Raw genomic sequence first — 25,304 nt, 5'->3', positions numbered from 1 at the left:
CTACAGCACGAGATCCATAGTTTTATTTTATTTTTTAAAGAAAAGGAGAACGCTTCAGTGAATTATTTAATCTTTTCTTATGGAGACTGATTATGAGATTAGTTTAAGTAAGCTATAGGATGTTAGATAATGATGATGGAGCTTAGTGCCAGCCCGCCTCAGCTGATGGCTCGTTTACCACTGCAAGCTGCTTTGCAACCCACTCTGTTTGATGTGGCATCATAATTGTTGCTGTTGTGTCCTGCTCTCTTCTGAAAGGTTTTCCGTAAAAACTACACCCTTACTGCTTCCATAGGAATGAAGAAATACACTTAACTGTTCATCAGTAATTGTGAGCACCTTTATTAAAGCATACATTTTGGCAGTCGGATGGTCTTCACACCTGTAGTTGGTTTACGTTGGTCGAACTCATGATGTTGATGCGTTTGTAAAGTTGTAGCTTTGGTTTAGTTTCTTTTGTTTGTGGGTGACAGAATAAATACAGAGAGAATTTACATTAATTTTATGGTTGGTTGCTAGCCCGTACTGATGATTTGTATACTCTGCACATCTATAGTAGTCTGGTGCATCCCAGAAAGTAAAGCATACCTGTGTACGGTAGGCGTTTAGCTTAAATTTTCATCGTACACCTGGTAGTTGGCTCAAATCAAATTCACACCATAAACAGACCGCTCTAGAGCTCGGTACCGGGCCACTACCACCCCCTCTACAGAGTCTTTGTGTGATTGTTTTGGTCCACACCCAGGTGTAATTACTGTGTTCACAAAGGGGAAATCAAACCTGACTTTGATTCAAACTGACTAAACTCTGCAGGTGTGAAAAACACCCCAAGAAGAACTTGGCAGCACATTTTAGGTTTGCACATTTGCATCTAAACAAGCAACAAGACATCTGACACAACGTCCTTTAGAACGGACGAGACTAAAGTGAGGACGTTTGGCTGTAATGCACAGCGCCATATTTGTCGAAAGCCAGGAACAGCATTACAGAATAAACGCCGTATACCAACTGTCAGCACAGTGGTGGAGGAGTGGGCTTGTTCTGCAGCCACAGGATCTCAGCACTTTGCAGTCATTGAATTAACCATATACTCCTCTGTACACCAATGTTTTCTAGAGTCAAATGTGAGGTCATCTGTCCCACAGCTAGAGCTGAAACTGGGTCATGCAACAGGACAGTGAGCCCAAGCACAACAGCAAATCTGCAACAGAATGGCTGAAAAAGAAAAGAATCAAACTGCTGTCAAAGTCCAGACCTCAGCGTGACTGAAATGCAACTTCAATGAACTGAGGCAGCAGCTCTGTAAATTGGGCTAAAAATCCTCCACAACCATGTGACACACTGATAAAATCATTGCTGCTGAAGGTGGTTCTACAAGCTATTGAGACATGAGCCATGCTAACTGTAGCTCCAAAAGTAGCACCGAATTTAAATGAGTGCAGATGGGAATAATAATATATTTTGCCTAAACTGGTAATGAATTAAAAAGTATTAAGATGCTGCAAGGCACAATTTCCAGAAAAATAATGATTCTGCATGTCTCTAATTTGTCTTTGTTCTTATTAAAACTGAGAATTGCTTGTTTGCGTGTTCAGGTGGTGGACCTGTACTGGGGAGTCGATCCAGAGGAGTGGGACAGTCCAGAGCTGCAGCGACTCAGAATGAAACTCCTGGAGGAATGTCTGAAGACCTCGGCTGGACCGTGCTTTGTCGTGAGTATGGTGCACTGCGTAGGTTATCCTTTTTAATGATCTGTTGACTTTGTGTTTACACGATAAGTGCAAAACTCTGTGAAGAAAGTGTTTCCTTCTGCGACTGTGATTCGATTTCCTTACTTGCCTCTGATGTGGGATTAAAACTGGGCTGTTTTTGGGCTCACGTGCCTTTGAGTGAAATCACATTTTACTTTTAGACCTGTCTTTGTGCTGAAACAAAGACTTTGACGAACCTTCGAAATCCTTTTGTGCAGCTTTTGTGTGCAGTGTGTGTGCAAGCAGTGCGTGTGCGTGTTTATTCTGTTTGACAGCGGACAATACGACAACACGCGGTCTGCCTTTTTTCTGTTTTTCAGCGTGTACAGTTGTTAAAGGGGCCATCCTCCTTTCAGAGAATAGCATTTGAACGGTAACAAAAATAAAACTACCTCACCAAAGTAACAAAAATGCTCTGTCGCCTGTCAGCATGAATGATATGAAAGTATTTCCCACAAATGGCTATTGTATTAGCGCTGAAAGCTCAATGCAAACTTAAAGATGCGCTTAAAGATGTGAAGACGTCTGGAAGGAGAGAGAATGGCGTGATACATCTTTACGCTTGACAGTTCAGTGATCTTTTTTTAGATAATTTTAGGGCACATAAAAAGGAAAAAAAAAACCAGGCCCAAGGAGGAAAGGATGGAGACAGGACTGCACCGAGGAAGACGACAGGAAGAGAAATTGATGGTGAATTATTCAAATGGAACAGATCCGTTTCTAGAGGTTGAAATTGAGGTGAGAGATCACAGGGAGACATAATGCATTATGGGTGTAGCAGGAGCGCTGGTCTCTATGGGGAATAATCCCCATCCACGGAATGTATTTCCTTCTTCTCCTATCGTCCACGCACTGCTGCCTACTGCTATTCTAATTCAGCTGTTGTCATCGCCGTCTGTCACAAACACATTTCACTACATCTCAGATTCATCGTACCTCGTATCCAGTGGAGTGATGCTACTTATTTCGAGCACTTCCTCCAGCTGATTAAAACAAGACACCTGCCGCATGGGGAAATTTAATTCGCTGGACGGATACAGTATATTTAATAGTTCTTAATATGGCATCGAGACTCCTAACTCATCAGTTTTCTTGAACGTAAACCGACCTCGGCCCAGCTGAGGAAGTAAGTGAGAAACCAGAGTCAAGCTTTTGTTTGGAGCTGAAAAATGAAGCCTTTGCAGTTGAAGTGTGCAGTTCCTCAAAAGTCCACCAAGTGCACATCAGCCTCCACAGGCTACAATGTTAAAATGTTAAAATTGCAGCCATTTTTATACGTAGCCGCCCTTTTTCAGATGCTCAAAAGTAACTGGACAGATTCGCTATCTTAAATATGAGGATTGGTTTTAATACTTGGTTGAAAATATTTTCCAGTCAGTGATTGGCTGAAGTCTAGAACCTGTGGGCATCACTAAATGCTGTGTTACCTCTCTTGAGATGCTCTGCTAGGCCTTTACTGCAGACACCTGCAGTTGCTGCTTGTCTGGAGGTCTCTGCCTTCAGTTTTGTCTTCTATAACTCAAAAGTTTGGTTGAGATCATTGAAGAACATCCACAAATATACCTTATATACCAAATATACCATCAATAAACACTAGTGACTTGGTTCCACTGGTGGTGCTGCTTGCCCATGCCACAGCATTTACTCCACCACACATTTTTAGATGAAGTGCTGTATTAGCAGTGGTTGCAGAGAGTAGCACCTTGAAGCATGAGTGAAGCTGCTGTAACCATTGTAAGCGGTTTGAGTGGATATGCAACAGTTTGCAAGCTCAAAGATTTCTATGCAAGTGCACTTCTTGCGACATCTTTTCTCCCGGCACTCTGTCGCAGCGTTTCCTAATCTTTCTGTGATGTAGCGACAGCCCAATCAGGCTAAACTGGCCTAAAATGATCACATGCGATTTAAAAGGAAGTGGCACAACCTCCTCTTTGTGCCGCTGCCCGGTGTTGGTCGTAGTGTTGAACACGCCGCACTGATTCCATTCATTCCCGTCGGCCTCTCCGCTCTCTGTCCCTGCTGCAATTTCACCAATTTAACCCCGACTGACCTCCAAGCAACACCACACTGCACACTCAGGGAAAGTAGACACAGGTGCACACACACACCTCTTTGTTCTGTCTCCAATCCACCTTTCTTCTTCTATCCCACTTTCAAGCTTACAAACAAACACCCTCACAGGAAGTTGCAAACAGAGCACAGTGACCTGAGGGAGACTGAGAATCACTTCGGGTGTTTTCTAACGTTGGGTGATCGAGACTGTTCCACACACCCGTACACAAGCATGCACACATCCTCCCCCATCTGGCTGCTTAAATCTTTAATAGAATATTCTAGTCCTGCGCTCCCCGTGGTGAATGTATTTATGCCGAGGAGTCCGCAATACCTCCACAGGATTAAGTCCCATTCAGACTTGTCAAAGCCAGCTGCTGCGCTCCCTGCAGCGCGGCTCCCTGTCGTCACCACACAGGCCGTTCGGGCGGGATGGCGGCCCCGTTTCCAGGACTGGGGAGCTCAAAGTGGCGGCGGCGGGCCCTTTGATCTGGGACTTGGATCCTCATTTATGACAGTTCTGGGTTGTCTGAGCTGTCTCTGGAGTCCCGTTTATTTTTACAGGGCGGTAGACCTAGATATATATGTGAGGATGGGGAGCATGTCAACAGAATTTAAGGTCTTGTTGTTTCAACAACAAGGTAGGTTGTAGGTTTTAAGGATGTGAGGCTGTGTGTGGATTCCGTTTTCTCATTTTGCATCCTTTACGTTTATTTATCTTATTTTTTTGTGTGTTTTACATCCTTGCAAACTCAGCCGCAGTCTCTCGTGGTTTCCAGACACATGTACTATCTTCAGACCTTCTCAGGGGCTGTCCAAGTGTCACCCCAGCTAACACACACATACACAAACACGTGGCAGTAAGAGGAGACTTCAAAGACAGACAGGTCTGCCGGGTATGCAGCCCACAATGACTGTCACAGAACCCAGTGCATCGACCAGAGAGGAGGGATGGCCAGAAGAAAGGAAAGAGATGAAGGAATAAACTATGAAAAGCTACATTTTCTTTCTGCATGCAGACACTACAGAGGGAACAGAGGGAACAGAGGGAAAGGATTGACGTGTAGTGTAGGTGTGTTTCTTGCTGCTACAGAGGATCTGTGAAACAACAGGAAACCTTTTACACTTTGTTTGGTACATACATGGCTCTCTACATATGCTTCCATGCTGTGCTGTACTCAGATTCTAACTCACAGCTTTGACACCTTGTCTAACATATCTCGCTTCTAATAACTGAAACAAAAACGTTCATTTTCTCTCTTGCCACAAGGGGTCGCCACAGCGGGTAGCGCTGCATGGTTTGTTTGGCAGCTTTAATGCCATTCCTGACTGATCTGTGCCCAGTGAATGCAGTAACCGACACTATTGCATGCACTAACTAAACTACTGCAATATTGTGCTACTGAGATGGCCACATGTTCACATTCAAATCACAGCAATGGTTGCCTCAAGGTGCTTTATACTATAAGGTAAAGATCCACGTTTGTTCTCTTACAATATGTGAAGTTTTCAGCAGAACAAGCCACAACCTTACAGAGTTCTGCTGTCAAGTTTCAGTTTAGTTCAATTTTAGTGCTGTAGTGAAACACAACAATAATTGGCTCAAGGTATTTTACATTGCAAGGTGAAGACCCTACAGTAATGCAGAAAACCCATATGGTTGGAGGTGGGGGTTACCCCAACCAACCTCCCTGAAGCTGGTTCTGCTGGAGGTTTCTTCCTGTTAAAAGGATCCCACTGTCGCCAAAGTACAGAGCCCCGCAAGGGACAATGAAGAAAAAAAATAAAGATTAACTTCTGCGAGATCTTGCAAAATAGGCTGCTCCTTCGCAGGTCGCATTTGAAGGTCGATTACGTCACAGCCAGGCGACATAGGCTGTTCCAATTTGAAGGCCACTCCAAATGCGTCCTTCATTAACCCCGAATTTGATGGATGGGTCGGTGTATCCTTCGTTCTTCAACCTATCCCATAATTCATAGCCCAGCCAATTCCAGTTTCCAACCATGGTGGCAGCTACTTAGAGTAAGAAAGAGTAATCTTAAAACTATCTTGCAAAAGTTTATCTTCATTTTTTCTCTCCCATATCCCTTGTGGGGCTCCGTACCAAAGCGCTTGCTCAAAGAAGGTCGTCTCATTGTTGAGGTTTTCTTTGTATTATTGTAGGGTCTTTATTTTATATTTAAAAGTGCCTTGAGGCAACTGTTTAAATTGAATAGAAGTCTCAGTGACAGTAAATTAGCAAAATAAAATTGGAAAATAAATGAAGTAATTGGACCCAGACGCAGAAACCTTTTAGGATGTTTACTGTAAAAGACTCTTGGAGATGTGGCTGGTCTGGAAAGACTGATGATGGCTGGAGCCTGAAGCAGGTGGGAACGGGAGTGGGGAATGGCGGTGAACCTGGCAGGAGCGTGTGGCTGAAGAAGGAGCCGAACAGGCAGACGTGTAACTGTGGATGGAAAGGAAAGAAGCAAAATGAAGGTGGGCTGAGAGCTTCAGTCTGGCATCACAGCTTTCACTGATGAGATGATGAGGTGCAGGTGTCCCAGCTGCAGCACACACATGCAGGCTGTTTTTAATTAGGATGACATGCCTCCTCGTTTCCTGCCTTTCTATCATCTTAGCTCCTCCCACCATCAGCTTTAAGTAACATCAGCAAAGCTGCATCACCTGTCACACACAAGCATCACCTGTTTATAACACAGACTGATAGATGTCAGTGACTTTGTTTCTCAGCTGCTTCTTTAGATCGTGGCGTGATGTTGCTTTTTGGGATCTTTCAGCCTGCTTCACGTCATCACACAGGTTCTGTTGAGGTGATTCAGCAGGTTTGCAGTAATCAGGCCTGTGTGTGTCAAAAAAAATGCAGCTAATCACAGTTAATTCATGATTTAACAAGGGCGGGCAGTTACTTCCACACATGGCCAAGTACGCTTGGATCTCTTTTTCCCTTAAGAAATGAAGACATGATTTAAAAAACTGCGTTTTGTATTTAAAATGTGTTTGATGATCTGAAACATGTCAGTGTGACAAATATGTTTTTCACAGCACTGCACGTGTTAGCGAGAGAAACACCAGAGAATGTGCGGCCATCTAGATTTGGAGTCGCCTCACTTCATAAGACAGGCTCGACTGTTATATAACCAGCTTTGTTATTGGATGTGTCAGTCTTTCAGTCACTTGCAGCGAGCGTCACTCAAAATGCACAACTCAACACAAGACAGGTGGCAGTGCGGGGCTGTGAAACAGACACACACACACCTGGCTACGAGGGGCTTTTCTCCAACCTGTCGATGCAATAAAGCTGGTCTCCATGGCGATGGTAGGGGTTGGCATGGTGATGGTGTCACTGACCCGGAGATTAAGCATGACAATGAGCCATGACTTATTTTTTTTCCTTTTCCTTTTCTTGTCCTCCGCTCTCCAGTGGTCTCAGATTTCCCCCCGTTACAAAAAAACTAAACTAAAACTAAAACTTGACGATCGCCTGAAGGACACGTATCAGCAAACTGCTCCGGCTCTGCTGCCCGCACGGCAGCTTTACTGGATGTAAGAGGATAGTTGAGGATACTGTAGCTCGCGTTTGTTTCCCACTGCTTCTCCTCCATTCAGTTAACATGATGTAAGCGCTAATACGATATCCCAGACCTCTTTTCTTCAATGATACTGGAAATTGTGTCTTCATGCTTGTGGAAAGATTGCTCCGATTCAAGCGTAGCTTCTTGGACAGTGTGATGTGTTTATGCAAATCCATCCGACGCGCTTATTCTAAGCAAGTTTTGGCCACAGTGTTTGTACTGAGGGTCAGGATGCATAATAGTATTAAACCTGCCCAGCTCTTGACTGCACTGATAAGCTGCTCCTCACAGCTTCAGAAAATCAAATGCTTTTCAAGTGGTGGAAACATTTCTTGACCTTTTATTTCTTTATCTTAACCTTCAACTCAAAATCCAGATCATCTACTGTTATTTTAGTCCATCTGGATATATTTTCTTACTCTCCTGAACGCATTTGTTCCCACTCAGCTGCAAATCTTAAAAAAAAATCATGCCACAGATATGGAGTTTCATTTTTATAAAAGGCTCATAAATTTCAAATGGTTGCTGCAGTTTTTTTTATACAATGCATTACTCATGCAGGAGTAATTAGGATATATTTTAAGGGCTTCTTAAAGCAGTAGGAAAACACATGTGGGACTGAAATATTGTTCCAGTGTTCATTTAAAGAAGACCTCCCATGTGCAAAGCTCGGCCTTCAGACGGCTTTAAATGCTGAGTTTGAGGCAGTTTTCTTCACTCGTTGCTCTGTTTGATGTCAAAGGAAGTAAATACCCTAAATACACAGAAACACACAGGTTGCAAAGAAGCTCCGCCCTCCTGTTGCTCATACTATAGACTGTCACCAGGCCATTAATGAAGTCATATTTTTGAAGCCTCATTAGATGAGATTATTTTTTTTCCTCTTGGTGTATCAAAATTGTAACAAGTGAGGGGGCGGATCTGAATGTGAACCCACCCACTCATTCGCTAATGATTTATCAAATCATTAGCCAATGAGCACATCCTGGACAACCCTCCTTTCTGACACTCAGAATGACCCAAATTTACAAGATGGATCATAAACTCTGCAGGAAGTGTTCACAGAGTCATCGGGCCGTTTTCCCAGACCAGTGAAACCCAAAGTGTGGGCCCGGGCCCCTGGTGGGCTGCAAAGGTACTGCAGGGGTGTGAATTAAGTGAATTTAAAAAAGGGCAGGTTTAAGGCACTTATGCATTTGGATTCACTTACCATATTTCATATTATATACTAGCGTATCATACATGTACTTCGAAATCTGCATTTAAAAGTTTTTCGCTTTTAACAGTGTTGTTTTTTTGAAGCCACAAGTTACCATACATGGATGAGAGAGTTGAGTGCCCTAATCAGCTGGTGCTGTTTAGCTGGGCTATCAAACTGGATTTATAAACTGCATATGTGCAATGCACAGAGATGCATATCAGATTAGTGCTAAGCAACTAATAAAAATCCAAGAATTTCACTCCCCCATAAAAAGCACAAACATGTTGGGTGGATGCAACATCATAACATTCGTTAGATAATACGTTAATTGTGCTCCAAATATAACAAACAGCATACTCACATTGAAGAAGTCCAATCCAAGTCGTGGATGAGTCTCAGCTGCCTGTGTTAGAAGACCTATCAGTCACTCAGTAATGGATCGATGGGCTATAAAAAACATTTTCACCCCACTCCAGGAAGCAAAAACTATTTTTAGGCCCAAAGATGCTTTTTCATGCTGTAACACAGGAGTCCTTTTGGAGCCAGTCTCAAGTAGATCCTAGAAAAAATGCTGTGTTTGCACTTCTGCATTGGCGTCATGTATAAGCTCTAAAGGCTGGACCTTTGGTTTATTCTATCTATTTAGGACAGCCAGTCAGAAGAAATAAATGGACAGTAGATGAATCAGAGGAGAAGGCGACTGCACCAAGAAACAGTATGACGTGGATGATACACAAATCAGTTCAGATTTGAACAGTTTTTTAACCGTTCTGTTCTAGTGAAGTCAAAATGATGGTGCAAAACTAATTTCTTGCAAAATTACCGTGACGATTGGCGCATACTACATGCTGATAGGCTCCAGTTTGCACATAGTGAGATGTAACACAGCTCTCTGAGTGTCAGAAAAAGACGTTTTTCTCTCTCATCATCTGCTTCTGTTCAGAGCCATATTTCCCTCTGCTGTGCAAAAGCTTATGCAGCAAATACCCGAACAGTTGACTGTGTGTTTTATTGATTAATTGACCGTGTGAGTGATTGATTTGCTAATTCATACTGTAGCTGTGCACAAAATCTTTGCTGCCTCTCTCAGCTGGCTCATCGGATAAAGTGCACTTAGTCAGAGTATATAGCCCCTTACCATCACCCCCCCCCCCCCTTTCAAGGATAAAAAAAACAGAGTAGAGAAAGAGGGAGGGAGGCAGAGTTGGCACTGCCATTTGGCCACTGTGTGCTTTGCTATTGCCACTTTAGCTTCATGTGTTTTCTGCACCTCCTAAAGTGTAATAAGAAGTAACTTCTCTCAAAAGACTAGCGTATGGAGTGACACACTCACACACACACAAGAAGGAAGTTGTCAGCTTCTAAGCAGTAATCCACCATTGCGCGTCTGCTCTCCGACTAAGACACGGGTGTTGAAGCCACCCGGACAATATTTGCAATTTGTTTCTCCATTTACAGTTTGACTCGAGTAAGCTAAGTGGGTGACAGAAGTTACAGACGGGTGGATTGGTGTGAGCGTCTGTGTAGGCATCTGAACACCTGATTTTGTAATCTTGATAGGAAACATCAGATGGTTTTATCCTAATCCCCATCTCTACACACACACACACACACACACACACACACACACACACACACACACACACACACACACACACACACACACACACACACATGCATGCACACAACTACTCCATTCACCCTACATCACTGGGATGCAAGCTGACAGAGACTTTGTCAGCAACTTGGAGAGTGACTGTTCTCTCCTCTCTCTAGCTCTCTCTCACACACACTTGCACGCGCACACACACACACACACACACTCAGTATTACTATAGCTCAGCCCAGTGCCTCCATCCTCTCCGACACATCACTGCAGTGCCGTGAGTCACAGAAGGTCATCTGAGGTAGGCAGATGAGGTGACCTGCAGGGCAATTCAGTGTTCGCAGGTTCCTGGAAGATCTAAGCTGCACATAAACATTGATTCTGAAGTAGGTTGATCTTACATAAAGTAAAAAAAAATGGCTGGATCAAAATGGTCACTGCCCACCCGAGTGTCCCCAATGTGGATAACTGCTGAACTCTGTGGCTTTCTCCATGTGCCTGAGCAGCCTGTATGGTGCTGTAGCAAGAGGTGAGTTCAATATAGAGTTTGGAGGAGTGGAAGAACATCTGTGATTCTTTTGGCTCTGAAGAAAGCCATCAGCTAGCTTAACTACAAAGACAACCAATGGCCATTCATTCTAAGATCAATGGGAGCACTTATTATTATTATTATTATAGTTCATTAGAGCACATCCACTGTATTCTACTCTGTTGTACTTGCTGCTACAATAGAGCCAGGCTACTTTAAACTCAATCTGATATACAAGAATAGGCAGTGCTATCCAAGACTTTTACATTTTTAAAATATGTTTGAAAATACAAATGCTGAAATACAAATTTAACCTCCAGATTAAATTAGATTGTCCAGTTATTAAAGCAAATAGACTCACTGCATGAGAAAAACAGATTCTCACAGCGTTTGTCAATCAGACAAAGAGTTAAATTTATAAAATCTTCAAGGGACCCCAACAAGATCACTTTAAAAAGGAAAACGTGATCATCAGTTGGTTTGAGTGTTGTTTTAGTTCTGTACAAGCCCACTGGACAGTTTCTCCTCAGAAAAAGAAAAAACTTTAGCCACCTTATTAGGTACACCTGTTCAACTACTCATTGGAATAAATATCTAATGAACCAATCACATAACATCTCAGTGCATTTCGACACGTAGACACGGTTAAGACGACCTGCTGCAGTTCAAACTGAGCATCACAATGAGCAAGAATGTGGCATGGTTGTTAGTCTATTTCATAAACTCCTGATCTGCTGAAATTGTCCCTCATGACCATCTCTATGGTTTAAAGCAAAAGGTCTGAAAGTGACCAGAATGCTTCATACTGACAGGAAAGAAAGAGTAACCTAAATGCAGAAGAGCATCTCTGGACACACATTGAACCTTAAAGCAAAAGACCGCACCGAGTGCGACTGCTGTCAGCTAAAAAACAGGACACTAAGGCCTCAGCTTTGGTGGGCTCACGGGACATTGTTTGATCTGATGAGTCTTGATTTGTGTTGCGACATTCAAATTGTAGGATCAGAATTTGGTGTAAACAACAGGTGTTGTGGTGTAATGGTATGTGTGTGGGGGGGATTTATTGGCACCCCTTGGGCCCCTTAGTATCAGCAGAGCATCATTTAAACACCTAAATATTGTTACTAACCATGTCCATCCTTTTATGAACAGAGTGTACCAGTTTTCCGATCGCTGCTTCGATCAGGATAAGAACCACATGTCAACATGAACCTGGAATCTGGAATGTTTGGAACACCTCGTTGAACCATAAAGAATTAAAACAGCTCTGAAGGCGCAAACTTGGGTCCAACTCAATGTTCCTAACGAAAAGGTCAAAGGGCACTGAAAATCTTTCCAAAAGGCACCAACACCACAGCACAGATCCAGTTTGGTGGCTGAAAGTTTGCACACTTACTTCCCGCACTTGTATCTTCATGCTGTCCCAGTAGCTCAGTCTCAGATGTTGCTGCTTATAAAGAACACAAAACCTGTTTTATCACATTGATCTCAGCGAGGTTTCAGGCTGTTTGTTGGTTTAAGTAACAAAAGGAAATGCGATATTTTTGTCTTTGTTTTTGGAGTGCAAATGTTAAAAAAGACAAGAAACCACATGGGTTTCTTCATTCTCTTATTTGCAGCACTCTGAGTCAAATAGTTCATCCGTTACTTGAAACATTTTGGGCTTGGATCCAGCTCATGACACAACTGAAGATAGCGAGCAGCCTGCCCTACTTTTCTGTGAAACTCTTTATTTTGGCAGGAAGAGCAGGCGGGGAGTCGCGCACACGGGGGGAATCCCAGCCTTCTCCTGACATTTCTTGCTTGTATTGTGTCTGTCTTTTAAATTTGCCTGGCACTTATTTTGCTCTTACATTGGCATTCTTGTCTTAACGGGCTTCTTGCTTTATTGGAAATAAAGTCACAGTAGCGCTAAGCCCGTTGTTTCATAAAAGCCCTTAGCTTTGCTTTTTGTTGCCAGAGCACCATCTTTAATCTGCTGTTGCACTCAAACATGGCACACCTCCTCCTCCGAAGCAACTGACACAACCATCTTGTACGTTCAAACGAACGCTCGCTACATGGACACAAAACTGGTTGAATGTAAATGAATCTCAAACAGGCGACAGTAGGCCATCCTACTGATCTGATCGTTCTCTGCATCTGCTCCCACTGCGACTGCCAAGAGAACAAGAAGTCCAGTGTGGAGCGGCTTTGAATCGTTATTGAAGAGGGGGGCGTACTGTCGCCGTGGCTTTCCCGCTCATCGGAGCTCGCCGTCATTTGGCTTGTAGCTCGCACGGTCTGTGTCATGACACGGGGAGTAAAGATCAGCTGGTTTTACAAAGAATTTCTTCTAGTGTCTTATTTATTTTTGCTCTCATTGTCCTCAGATGAGGCTGATAGAGAGCAGCGAGAAAGGCGCCAGAAAATGGCCCAGAGGATTTCTAGTGGTATTGAATGTGCTGTCACTCCAAAGCTGACGGAAAGCTCGACGGCTCACTGGAACTCTTGGCAGATATGCCACGCGGAGTTCGAGATAATAGCGGGATGAAGAGGCTGTGATTTGATTCGATGCCGCCTAATTATTCGTCCACTCTTTGCAGTGTTCTTGCATCTGACTTAGAAGATTGTGGATGAGATTGTGGGTATTGGCTTGGCGTATGATGGTGGTGATAATAACCTTTACTTATAGCACACAAATTCAATTTCACAATCCTAACTTCAAAATCGGCACACTTCCCCTTAATTAGTGCATTCAGTTCCTTTCCTTCAAAACAGCCCCGTCTGCTCTATATGAAAAGCAAATCTGCTTATTTTCCCTAATACTGCTTATTACTGAGAATTAGAAAATTTGGTCCATGTCTGTGCATTTTACAGCCGCTTGTCATTCAAATGTTTTTGTGCACCAGCAGAACAAATCTGTTTTTTCAGATCGTCGCTTATGTTTAAGGGTGCACTCTGCTTTATTTGAATATATATATCTATATATGCTTGACTTCGATCACCCTCATGGTTGCAGGTGGGCTGGAGCCTATTCCAGCTGCATGGAGACAGCAGGAGACGGGGTACAGCCTGCATCTCTTTGGATTCTGAAAGGAAACCTGAATACCTAAGGTGGTAAAACCACACAAACGCAGTCCAGCCACATGGTGGATTTAAACCCAGACCATTCCCTGCTGTAAGGCAACAGCGCTAACCTCTGAAAATGTTCAGTTTTTAAGTCATTTTAATTGTTACTGAATTGAAAGCACATGTCAGAGGCAAGATTCAGGAAAAATCAGAACAGGTATTATAATAAAAACATCTACACTGAGTTTCGAGCAACAAGGGCCGAGTTGGCAGCTGCTTATTTGCATGAAGCTGAAGCCTAACCTGCTTTATGCAAATCAGATGCCTCTGCAAACTCCTGAAAAATGACCATTGGTCGTGTAATATGGCAGCTTCATGCCTTATTTCCCTCTTCAAATGACATATATTCAGGTGTATATATTTCCATAATATATAAGAATGTTTGCATGTTAGCCACCGGGTTGGTTTCAGTTTGAAAGCAGGATGCCGACAGGCCTGTGTTTGTGCCTGCAGGAGAGTCGGAGCACTTTCGTTTTCATGCTTGCGTGCAGAAACCTGCCTGTGGACACGTACAATACTGTTTAACAGGCACCAAAATAATTTGAAGTGTATTTTTCTCATGTCATCGTGTTAGCATAGGTTTAGGAAATATTAAAAATACTGCAACGGTATTCATTGTGTACTGCCCACCCACTGCAATACAGATCACTCCCAGGGGTTGCCTGTCTGCACCTCTGCATACAGCATGAAGAGAAAATCATGCATACCTGCCGGCCACTTCATTAGTAACAAGTTGCTAGCACTTGGTTGGCATAACAAGTAAAAAAGTCTTTTTGTTTGAGTAAAAAGACAAAAATTTGATTGAGTTGTCACGAAAAAAGTTTCTGAGCTCTGTGGGTAAAAGCGTATACTGCTTATCCACCTCACGGTGTAATCATCAGTCCATCCTGACAGGTTAGCATATAGCATCAATATAGCAGCTGAAAACATCAAGTTGCTGCCATGTAATTAGCTCATATGTGCATTAACAAGCATCTGAACACACACACACAAACATGAGTAGTCACTGTCTTGACTGATGCTCAGGATGTAAAGCAACTCATCTACTCATCAGAAGGTTGACGATTTGCTCTAGTCTGTATACGAAAGTACCCATAGGCAAGAAACCGAAACCAAAATTGCTCCTTGTGCAAAAAAAAAAGCTTGTTAATGAGGCATGATGTATTAATCTCTTTGGGTGCTCATGTATAGTAAGAAGGCACTAAATAAGAACCAGTCCATTTACCTTTTTAACCTCGTTTGGATCCATTCATAAATTCAAAAAAGTTTTATCAAAATAGTGCCAAATTGCTACAGCAGAGGTCTCAAATTGTAAGTTAAAGATCCTATAATAACACAGAGAAAGCCCAAAAATCAGGCAGCCACCTGTGAGCAAGCACTTGGCAACAGTGGGAGGCAAAACCTCCCTTTTAACCAGAAGAAACCTCTGACTAAACCAGACCCATCTGCTGCGACTGGTTGGGGATGAGGCGAAGAAGACCAGACAAAAGACAGACTTGTTAGGGAACATAAGTGTATAGAAGTCAGCAGAACAGGTGAAACAGTATTAGGACATTTTCATGGTTCTTTACCTGCTTTTTTAATGTCTTGAGTGTTTCTGGCTCATGTATGAAGCGCTAAGCAAACAGTAACTAATAAAATAACTAACTAGTGGAAAGCTTGTGTCTCCTTCTGTAAACTAAAGGTTTCTCTGTCACAGCACTGTATGTTGTGATATTTGTGTGATAGTGAATAACTTTTGGTGAGCATTATTTCTGAACCCTAAATATTTCTGTGTGGGGAAAAGAGGCGCATCATTTCCTTACTGTAACTGTCGCGTAAAGCAATTTCCATCCTCGATAAAGCTGTCATCGCTCAGCACGGTGCACACGGGAGTGGGGATTGCAGTGGCAGTTACATCCCTGCCGTCACAAAGTGGCTGCTTGATGTGCCCACCGCACTGCGTGTGCGCCCGTGGCTCTGAAATTGCTTTAAATAAGTCGCGCTGTGCGCATCATTGACTTTGCCATTCACCCCGCACCACTGATCCAAAAAATAGACCCCCCGAAACTGTCGCGACGAGACGCATTTCCTGCCTCTCCTTCTCACCTTGCACGCCCTCTTCCTTTCTCTCTTTCCTTTTTCTTTCCATCAGGGTCTGGTGGGAGAAAAGTACGGCAGCATCCGAGTGCCAGGGGAGGTGGAATCGGCGGAGTTTGAGATGATCTTGGATGCAGCGGTGGAGGCAGGGCTGGACACACACATCCTGGAAGAGTGGTACTGCAGGGATGAAAACTCGGTGCCACCCGCATACTACCTCAAACCCAAAGCCCAAATGCTCAAGAACTACCAGAACTCTGTGAGTCCAGAGCTTCAATCGCACTCAGTCACACTAACAGGAGGCTCGAGCCGTTTGTGTCCTTGATTTTTGTGTGGAATGAATTAAATAGAAGAAGAGCAGCTCTTCTTTGAGGTCGATGAGGGAACTTTGTCTTTTTAAATGTTTCACATCCTTGCAAACCAGCCTGAATAGCCACTTAAAGAATCTGTTAGCAACATTTATTTTAAATAAAACGTCCAAGGTCTGCCTTTAACTCGCTGTCATATATACCACACCGACAAGAAAAATCTTGTCTGGTCTGATGAGTCTCAATTTCTGCTGCAATATGTTCTTGGCACACTTTGCATCAAAGTGAACCCATCTTCTGATAACAACATGTCACAAAGCTCAGAATGTCTCACACTGGTTGTTTGAACATGACAATGAGTTCACTGTACTCAGATGATCTCCACAGTGATCAGATCTCAGTCCAGTAGAGCATCTTTGGGATGTGGTGGAATGGGAGCTGTGGAAACATTCCTCATCTCTGAGGAATGTTTCCAGGACCTCGTTGAATCTGTGCCATGAAGAACTAAAGCAGTTCTGAAGGCAAAACAGGGTCTAATCTGGTACTAGTGAGGCATATATAATAAGTCCAAGTAATCTATTCAGACCATCCATGCTTCTTTGTAGACAGTTTTTGAGTGACTCTCAGTTAGAGGAATAGCTCTAATATGTTCATCTTTATGAGCAAAGAAGCCCCACCCCCTTTTCTTCAAACCTTCTGTTTGCATGTGGCAACCAATCGGAATAAAATGAACCTAAAGGGAGAGGAGCTAAAGTCAGCTTTATGATGAGCTTTTTTTTATATGAAACGCTTGAATGTTTCCTGTGTTGCTGCACATATTTGCAGTCTTCTTGCACAGAAGCAAGTGACAGCATTCGCTCCGTACATGGTAAGAGTCCGTGCTGTACAGTCAGACTGTCCTCTCTCTGCCCCCTCTTCTGCTTAGATGGAGTCAAGCAGCGCAGTCAAGACCAAGAACGACAAGGCCTGGAGGAACGTGTCAGAGGAGATCAAGAGGATCTTCCGAACGGCGGTGCTGCAGCTGCAAGAGAAAGGGACCATGAAGAGCGCTCAGGCCAAGAAATTCCTTTGCTCTGGTAAATTTCACGTCTGCTTTTTCTGTTCGTGTGATACTTTTCTCAATACCTTCTTTTCAAGTAGGATCACGTCTCTGTCTGCTGGACTGCTGCTCACTTTTATCTTTCTGGCTTTTCATTTGGTTTTTGAAAATTATTGGAATTTTAGATTTTAAAAAATTGATTTGTTTCTTCTGTGATACCTCGCTGGATGTTTTCAAGTTTTAAAAAGTCGGCTTGGGGTTGTTACAATGATGCTACAAAAAAAGCCAACTAATTTCTCCTTACAATTCTTCAATAATGAAAAAAGTTTGTTAGTCGCAGCCTCGATTGCTACAGTAAATAAAACACACAGTGAGTTTATTCCTAATCAATAAATTAAACATAAAACACAACATAAAATACCCAATTAAAGAACACTTATATGCCAAAGTTGCAACTGGCTGGAATAAAAACAACATTAACCTTTGCGGGGAACAGAAAATCACACAGCAGAGGCCGTATATTTAATAAGTGAGCCTGTCATCTTGTAACTAAATTGATAACAAGAGATGAGATGCAATCAGGATCTATCAGAGTCACCTCAGCGGACGACAGTGATTGATCGATCACATATTCGCTTCTCTTCCGAGTTATTTATCCAAGCAGCGTGTCGCAGTGTCAGACAACCTTTTTTTAATCAAAAAGAAGCTGATGGTTGCCTTTCACAACTTTTTATTATTATTTATTATTATTATTATTGTCGCGAGTCTGTTTTCTGTGTTGTCTGTGCCCCATAGCAGCAGGGGTGTGTCTAAATGGAGATGTATGTGGTGGCACTTTCCCTGGTTGTAAGTCGACGGCAACAGATTTTTGCATTTCATTCATCACAAGCAGATTTCACACAGTTGATAACGTGACTGCGTTCAATCACAAACCGACTGAATACTAGAGACTGGCTTCTGATTGTTTCTTATTTATTGCCACTTTGATGCACCAAAGTTGCTTCGAAGACAGCAACTGACTGCAATTGGTGCAGACCTGGTCCCCGTCTCAGAAGCAGTTATTTCAAAGGCAAGGATTGCGAGTTAAGTGCACAAAGTTGCAGCAGCAGTTCTGGTCAGTTGCAGCTGCAGTCTCCAACCATGGTGTTTTTCTAGTGTGACTGCAGAACAATGTGTCATTGCAAGTATACAATGTGAGTAATAGAATATAAATCTAAATGAACTCTCAGGGCAGCCATATTTCCTCATGCATGTTTAAAATGAATAAAATAAGAAATTAAAATCATTACAACTTGCTGAAGTTGCATCTAATTTTCTGACTCTCTCTGCATTAAAAGTCACCTCTATAAAAGGCGGTCCATCTGCTTTTCTTTTCTGATGCTGTCACAGTGCAAGCAACACACTACTAATGACACTTTAATGACAGTCTTATCAACCAGGCACAGTTTAGTCGTTTAAATTGTGGAAATCGGGAATAATACAAGCTAATTAAGGAGTGTCGCTTAGAGTTTTATCATTTTAGATAACAAGGAAGCTTCTAGTTTTATGCAATTTAGTTGAAGAGTCTGTGGAGGAAGTTGTGCCGTCTCCCAGAACTCCCAGCATTCCTTTCACTCTTTGTCTCTTCCCCTCCATCATTAGCAGACTGCCCTGTGAGCTCAGCTGAAAGCAGATTTTCAGTCAGTGGGCTCTTTGTGGGCGAGCCTGTGATACAGTTCAGTAAAGCTGCATTGTATGATTTTTACAAACCTTCTTGTGAATAAGATTCAAGAGAAATATAATGGAAGGCTAAAAGCTCCTTAAACCTGTTCCGTTCTGCTCATGTCATGTCATGAATTTTTACCTTTGCAGGTTGCTCGTGGGTTTTGTGTGCTACTCGAATATGATCAATTAAAAAATGTCTTTTTTCTTCTTTCAGCCTTGGAGGATGAATTAGACTTTGCCCTTGGGAAACAAACGCCTGCCTTTCTCAGGAAATGTGTCTGCTACATTCGCAAGATCTCCAACTTTGACCGCTTCGCCAAACTCCCTGACATGGCTCGCTACATGGACATTGTGGTCAGCAGCGATCGGGTCATGCGCAACCAGGAGGCCTACGAACGCCTCCTGAAGGTGCGGGATGAGTTCATCCCCACGGTCGTGGCCGCCTCCAATCTCCGCGTCTATTCTTCTGTCACCCACTGCGACATGAAGTTAGGCTACTCCCAAGAAGTGGAGAGCAACTATGTAGAAGGTCTGTGCAAGCAGTTCTACGAGGACATGGTGGATATCATCCAGGCCACGGTCCAGCAGAACTTTGACACGGAGTCTGACCCGCTGTACGACGAGATCCTGCAGCACCTGTCCCTCTGTAAGTCCTATGCGGCCCTCTACGAGTACAAGACCGAGTCTCTGGATTACGTGCAGGAGTATCTGATGCCATCTAAGGGGAGCAGGACGAGCCCTCTAGTGGTGTACGGGGGACCCTGCACCGGAAAGACGCTGCTGCTGTCCGAGGTGGCAAAACAGGTGAGGCATACAGGCGGTAACTTCGTCTTTTTTGTGCCACCCACGTCTCAGTTTTCCTCTCATTTTGGCTCTCGCTGTGCGTTCACGCTTGTCTGTCTGATCCAAGCATGTGTCCATCTTTGTACAACAGAGCATGAGGGGGCGTGCAACTATTCATCTCTTCTCATCAAACGCTTGCTTGACCATCTGTGTGTCTGCCAAGAGGCAGTCCATCACCATGCACATGCTTCTAATTTCCCATGAAGCCATGCAACTGTGTGTGTACACGTTTGCCTACATCTGTGTGGAACTTCTGGAAAGTTTGCTTATTAAAACAGTTGCAATGGGTACATTTATTGTTCAGTGGAAGCCAATGTGTGTGTGTGTGTGTGTGGACATCTCTTTGTGCACACGCACCCCACTCTCTGTTCACTCTCCGGCTTTTGTGTGCCATCTGGCCGCCCGGCTACATTAAGATCACACTGTAGCCAAGATCACACAGCAGACACCCACACATCCACCCCGCCTGTCCAACCTTTGTAATAAATCTCACATTTATTTTACGCACCATTCAAGTATTTGCCCAAAAGCTGAGCTATAGAGGTGGTATAAAAATGTTACAAGGTGCAACAAAATGATGATGAAAGCCTAAAGTTCAGTGGTAAAGATTTCCGGGAGACGACAGGAAAAGTTTTAAACTTAAAAGTAAAAGGATGAGTGGGAGGGTGTAAGAAGAAGCTGCAGTTTAAACAGCAACATTAAAACGATCTATGGTTCTAAATAATTTAACTACACCTTTAATCATTAGCAGTTTTAGCATTAACTGCTATAGGACTGCTTATCTGTTTTCTACGATCTGGTGACTGTGGACGCCGTCCGAGTACAGTGAACTCGTCGTGTTCAGGACACCAGTTTGAGATGATTGTGTTACCATCAGAAGATGGTACACTGTGGTCATACACAATCACACCACCACAAGCCTGAACTGCTTTCACGTTGTTTACACCAAATTCTGGCCCAACATCTGAAAGCTGCGGCAGAAATCGAGACTCATGAGATTAGGCAACATTTTTACAATTTTCTATTTTCCAGTTTTGGTGAATCTTTTTTCAAATGTTACCCTCAGTTTCCTGTTCTTAGCTGACAGGAGAGGCACGTAGTGTAGTTTTCTGCTGCCACAGCTCATCTGCTTCTGGGATTCGCAGGTGTTTTTCTGCATATCTTAGCTGTAACGAGAGGTTATTTGACTTATTGTTGCCTTCCTATCAGCTTAAACCAGTCTGCTCTTTCTCTGATGACCTTTGATGTCAACAAGGCATTTTCGCACAGAGATCTTTCTCTGTGTCAGATCGTTCTCTCTAAACTCTAGAGATGGTTAGTGGAAAACTCCCAGCAGATCGGCAGTTTATGGAATACTCACACCAGCATCTTTGGTACCAACAACAATGCTCAGTTTGAACTTCAGCATTAACCCGTGTATTAGTTTCCAGTCACTTACAGCAAATTAGTAAGAAAATAAATGTATTTGAACTAGGGCTGGGCGATATATCGAGTTTTTAAAAAATATCGATATATTTTCATACGAGATTTCGAATGTGACAATATCCTTTATATCGATATAGTCTATGTTACGTTATAATTATACTTGTGGAGCCACACGTTTGCCTCTCTTTCGTCCACTTTTGTCTCTACGCAACGTTGCTCGGCCTCGCCTCTCCTTCACTGAACACAGCTCCCCCTCCTCCCCCATAGCTTCACCTGCAGGCAGCGACAAGATGGACACGACAAATCTCCGTTAGCGAGTTGTGGGGCTGGACGGCGTCAACGTGTTAGCGAGCTAACCGCGCTAACGAGCTAACCATGCTAACGACAGCCCACAGGGGCTGCACGGCCTAAAATCCCTTCATTTTCTTAAAAGTTGACAGCGCGCCTTATGTATGAATTCTGGTTGTGCTTACTGACCGCGAACCGATTTTAGGTGGTACACGGCGCTCAGCAATCTGTCAAAAAATGTTTTAGTACGACTTTGGTAAGCTACGGAGATGCAACGCTTGATAGATTGTCGGAGCATTACGGCTACCGTAGTCTGGGGCCTCGCGGAGTGATACGTACTGTGCTTCAACGTAATATTACCGTATTACCAGTAGAAGTTGGGAACAGAGCAGCTGTGAAATCTGTCTTTGTTATTATGCTCAGGGTCTGTTAGTTTACATTTTGACTGCACAATTATGAGCTTTTTGTTATGCACAAAAACAACATTGTTTTCTTTTATTTATGGAGCATGATTATTTAATAAATGCTCATAATTTCTTTTTGAGTAATTTCTTCATGTAAATCTATGCTGTATGTAAATAAAATGCCTGTGTGACATCTGGGACACAGTGTGACTTATGGCTTTAAAAAAATATCGCGATATATATCTTATATCGCCACCCAGCTAAAAAATATCGAGATATGAATTTTGGGTCATATCGCCCAGCCCTAATTTGAACTGTTCAGCGGGCCTGGGGTTGATGAGAAAGGGATGCTGTTAGATTCAAGGGGCTTAATAAGGTGTAGAGAAGAGCATTTTTATTACGAAACAATTTAGCGGAAATGTAAACGCTACAAATGATTATTTAATAACCGTCAGCTATTTCCTCTAAATAGCATATTTTATTACCCTGCTTCTCTGTAAAGCATCTGTGATGGAGAAGACCCGGACAGCCAACACACAATCTTCATTTCCATCTGAAGATGAGGTGCACTGCATATTTATTTAACCATGTCTTTGATGTTAATGTAGTATTTAGCCAGTCCCAGTCAAAATGTCCTACGCTGGTGTTAGAGTTTGGACTGTTTTATTAAGTGTTATTTCTAGTAATACTGATTTTCTTTGAACACTTTAAGGAAGTAGCTGAAAAGAATGAAATGACAAAGACTGGATTTTTTATTTGGAGCTTAAATACCTCAGTTCTCAGAGTAGCTTTAGGCCTCGGTCGTGTTTTATGATGATAACAGATGTGCGAGGAAATAAAACAGATTTTCATATCATCACACAAACCACACACAATTGCAGAATAAAGATAAATATATCGGATGATAAATTAAACTAGCCATTAAGGGGACTTTAATAGCATAATACACAGCAATAGGTAATGGGTTCCTAACAGTGGAATGGCTGCTTTGGCACAGTTAGAGATTACTGGCTATGCAGAAATGAGTCTTTAGAGGCTGCTGAGTTTGCGGCTCGTGATAATCGTCGGCATTTAGTGTACTTAAGGATTGGGTTAATTAAAGTTATGCACATTTAGAATCAAGTCACTTTCAAAACAAATGTGTGTTTTATAGTTCTGTGGTGTTTCTGTTGCGGTTATGTTGCATTTTATGTATGTGCTATATTAGTTGGTTGTAATTAAGATGGATGTAGCTACGCTCAGTGGTTTCAGAAGTCCTGTTTTGAAGCCTCGAGATCAACATTTTCCCTGCTGTCTGATTGGTATTTTAAAAGCCAGGCGTGGATATGACAGTGAAACAGCGTGCTCATTGGCTAATCACTTATCAATCACCTTGTTAGCCAATGAGCATATCCTGGATAATCAAAGACTGGATTGGCCGCTTTCCCATAGACTTCTTTACAGTCTTTCTTCTTCAGCTCTCGCCCCCTGGTGACCATTAAGAAGAATGCAGGTTGAAGGCACCTCGTCGTCAGTGTCACATTTCAAACCTGTAACAGCCGATTTAGACTCATTCCAGTTGGACATGGAACTGGAAACCCCTTTTAACCCTACGCCATAACCTTCCACGTAACCTGACATGCTCTTCCCGGGACATGTAACTACACGCAGGGTCAGTGCACGCCAGGACGACTGAGCAGTGTCGAAGGTTATGGCGAAGGGTTAAAAGAGGTTTCTGGTTATGTTAAGTTATGACATAGATTCTCTCCTGGATACTCCCTCTTTTTCTTTTTTTGATAGTTTCAGAAATGCTCCCTTCAGGAATTTGCTGACACGTTTTCATTTGGGACATTGGGACATGGTTGTTATTCTCTTACTGAAATGTAACATGTGAAACAAACACCAACGAAGACTATAACAACGAAGTTGCCCTTTATATAGGTTTGCAGGTGGAAAAATCTACACAGCCAAAACAATAAGAAATTAACTCTTTTATATAAGTTCACAGAACGGATTATTTTGCTATCACGAAAATGCCTGTTAGCCGTGAGAAACACATTGTCATTGTCTCACCTGGTGCCCAGGTGCTCTATGTGTGTGTGTGTGTGCTGCTCTCTTTTGTTCATCCTGCATCTGTGTGAACATAGCTCCTCACAGCTGCTAACACACCGCTGTGTTGCCTGACTCACTGACATTACCTTGCGTACAGTTGAGTGGTGAAAGTTTGTAAATGTGCAGTTCCTAGTGTTAGAAATCCTTTATTTTGTGTGCCATACTGTTTGCTCTGCTGAACAACTTCTGTGTTACTGTTAACTGTCGTCTTTCATTGATGTAAGTCAGTCATGTGATTACAGCTGTGAGCGAGAAGCGTGCACAGTTAATACCATTTGCAGCAGAACGTCACCTCTCCTTGATCCTGGTTCTGCTGCAAGTTTCTTCCTGTTAAAAGGGAATTTTTTCTTCTCCCTGTCAACAAGTGCTTGCTCGTAGGGAGTTAGGTGATTATTTATAATTTCTCTGTATTATTGTAGGCTCTTTACATTACCATATAAACACCCAGCACTAACCTGGTGTTCCAGGTTTGCAGAAGCAAAGCTTTTAAACATTTTCTACAGTGTTATGAGTTTGCTGTTTTATTGCATTTCAAGTCCTTTAAACTCATATTTTTTTACTTCTATGTTGGTAATAAAAGCCTGGACACCTTGAACGCAGCGTTGCTAAAATAAACCAATTGTGCACAAAGACAGCCTGTTGTGATGATGTCTATCATTATAATGTGCTGAAGTACAGCTAGTGTCATGCAGTAACTTTAAAAAATATTTATCTTTGAGCACAGGAAACTGAGACTTTGTATTTGACAGTATACTATTCAAACAGAAGGTCTTAGAAACAAAAGCCGTGCTCTAATGTAAACCTGCCTGAGAATAAAGGCTGTTATCTTCTGCCTGCTGAGTTAAATAAAGGTGCCAGACACTGTTTGAGGAAAAATGTTAAATGATTTTTCTACACATATGTTTGGTCTTTGATATTTACAGTTTTATAAATTCAGCGTCTGCTCACATTCCTTACCCGCAGAATGAGAAATGGAGATGCAAACACATGTAAAACATAACATTTTAAATACGCAGTAGACCGAATCTGTCTGTGTGTGTCTGTCTTTTTCTCTCCCTCTCTCTCAAACTCACTGAAAGTCAAATGTTGAGTGTTTTCGTGTTGCCCTGAATATGTCAGTTAACATTTTTAATGTCAAATGAAATCTCTTCTGGGCCGTTTAATGAATTCATGACTGAAATTATAAGATCACTATAGCTTCAAAACTAGAGTAGCTCTCATTCACAGAATATTTTAACTGAGTGTTACACATTACACATGTCCAGTAACTAGAAAATGATTAAAAAGGGTTTCC

The 25,304-nt window shown here is 42.6% G+C and overlaps 1 protein-coding gene and 1 long non-coding RNA gene across 2 annotated transcripts in view; both read left to right on the top strand.

Moving 5' to 3' along the window:
* Positions 1-25,304, top strand: part of nwd2 (NACHT and WD repeat domain containing 2) — an 83,397-nt gene that overhangs the window by 24,580 nt on the left and 33,513 nt on the right. The window contains exons 5-8 of the mRNA XM_085139918.1: positions 1,596-1,712; positions 15,964-16,167; positions 17,142-17,292; positions 19,174-19,763. Of these exons, the coding sequence (XP_084996044.1) occupies positions 1,596-1,712; positions 15,964-16,167; positions 17,142-17,292; positions 19,174-19,763 (1,062 nt within the window). The remainder of the gene's footprint in view (positions 1-1,595; positions 1,713-15,963; positions 16,168-17,141; positions 17,293-19,173; positions 19,764-25,304) is intronic.
* LOC146521959 (uncharacterized) lies at positions 1,752-9,481 on the top strand. Its single transcript, XR_014870539.1, has 3 exons — positions 1,752-2,934; positions 3,033-8,650; positions 8,692-9,481. It is a non-coding gene; the product is annotated as an uncharacterized LOC146521959 (long non-coding RNA).

Source organism: Neolamprologus multifasciatus, chromosome 3 (genome assembly GCF_963576455.1).
Source record: "Neolamprologus multifasciatus chromosome 3, fNeoMul1.2, whole genome shotgun sequence".
Taxonomy (NCBI): Eukaryota; Metazoa; Chordata; class Actinopteri; order Cichliformes; family Cichlidae; genus Neolamprologus; species Neolamprologus multifasciatus.
This window is presented reverse-complemented; position numbering and strand designations above follow the sequence as displayed.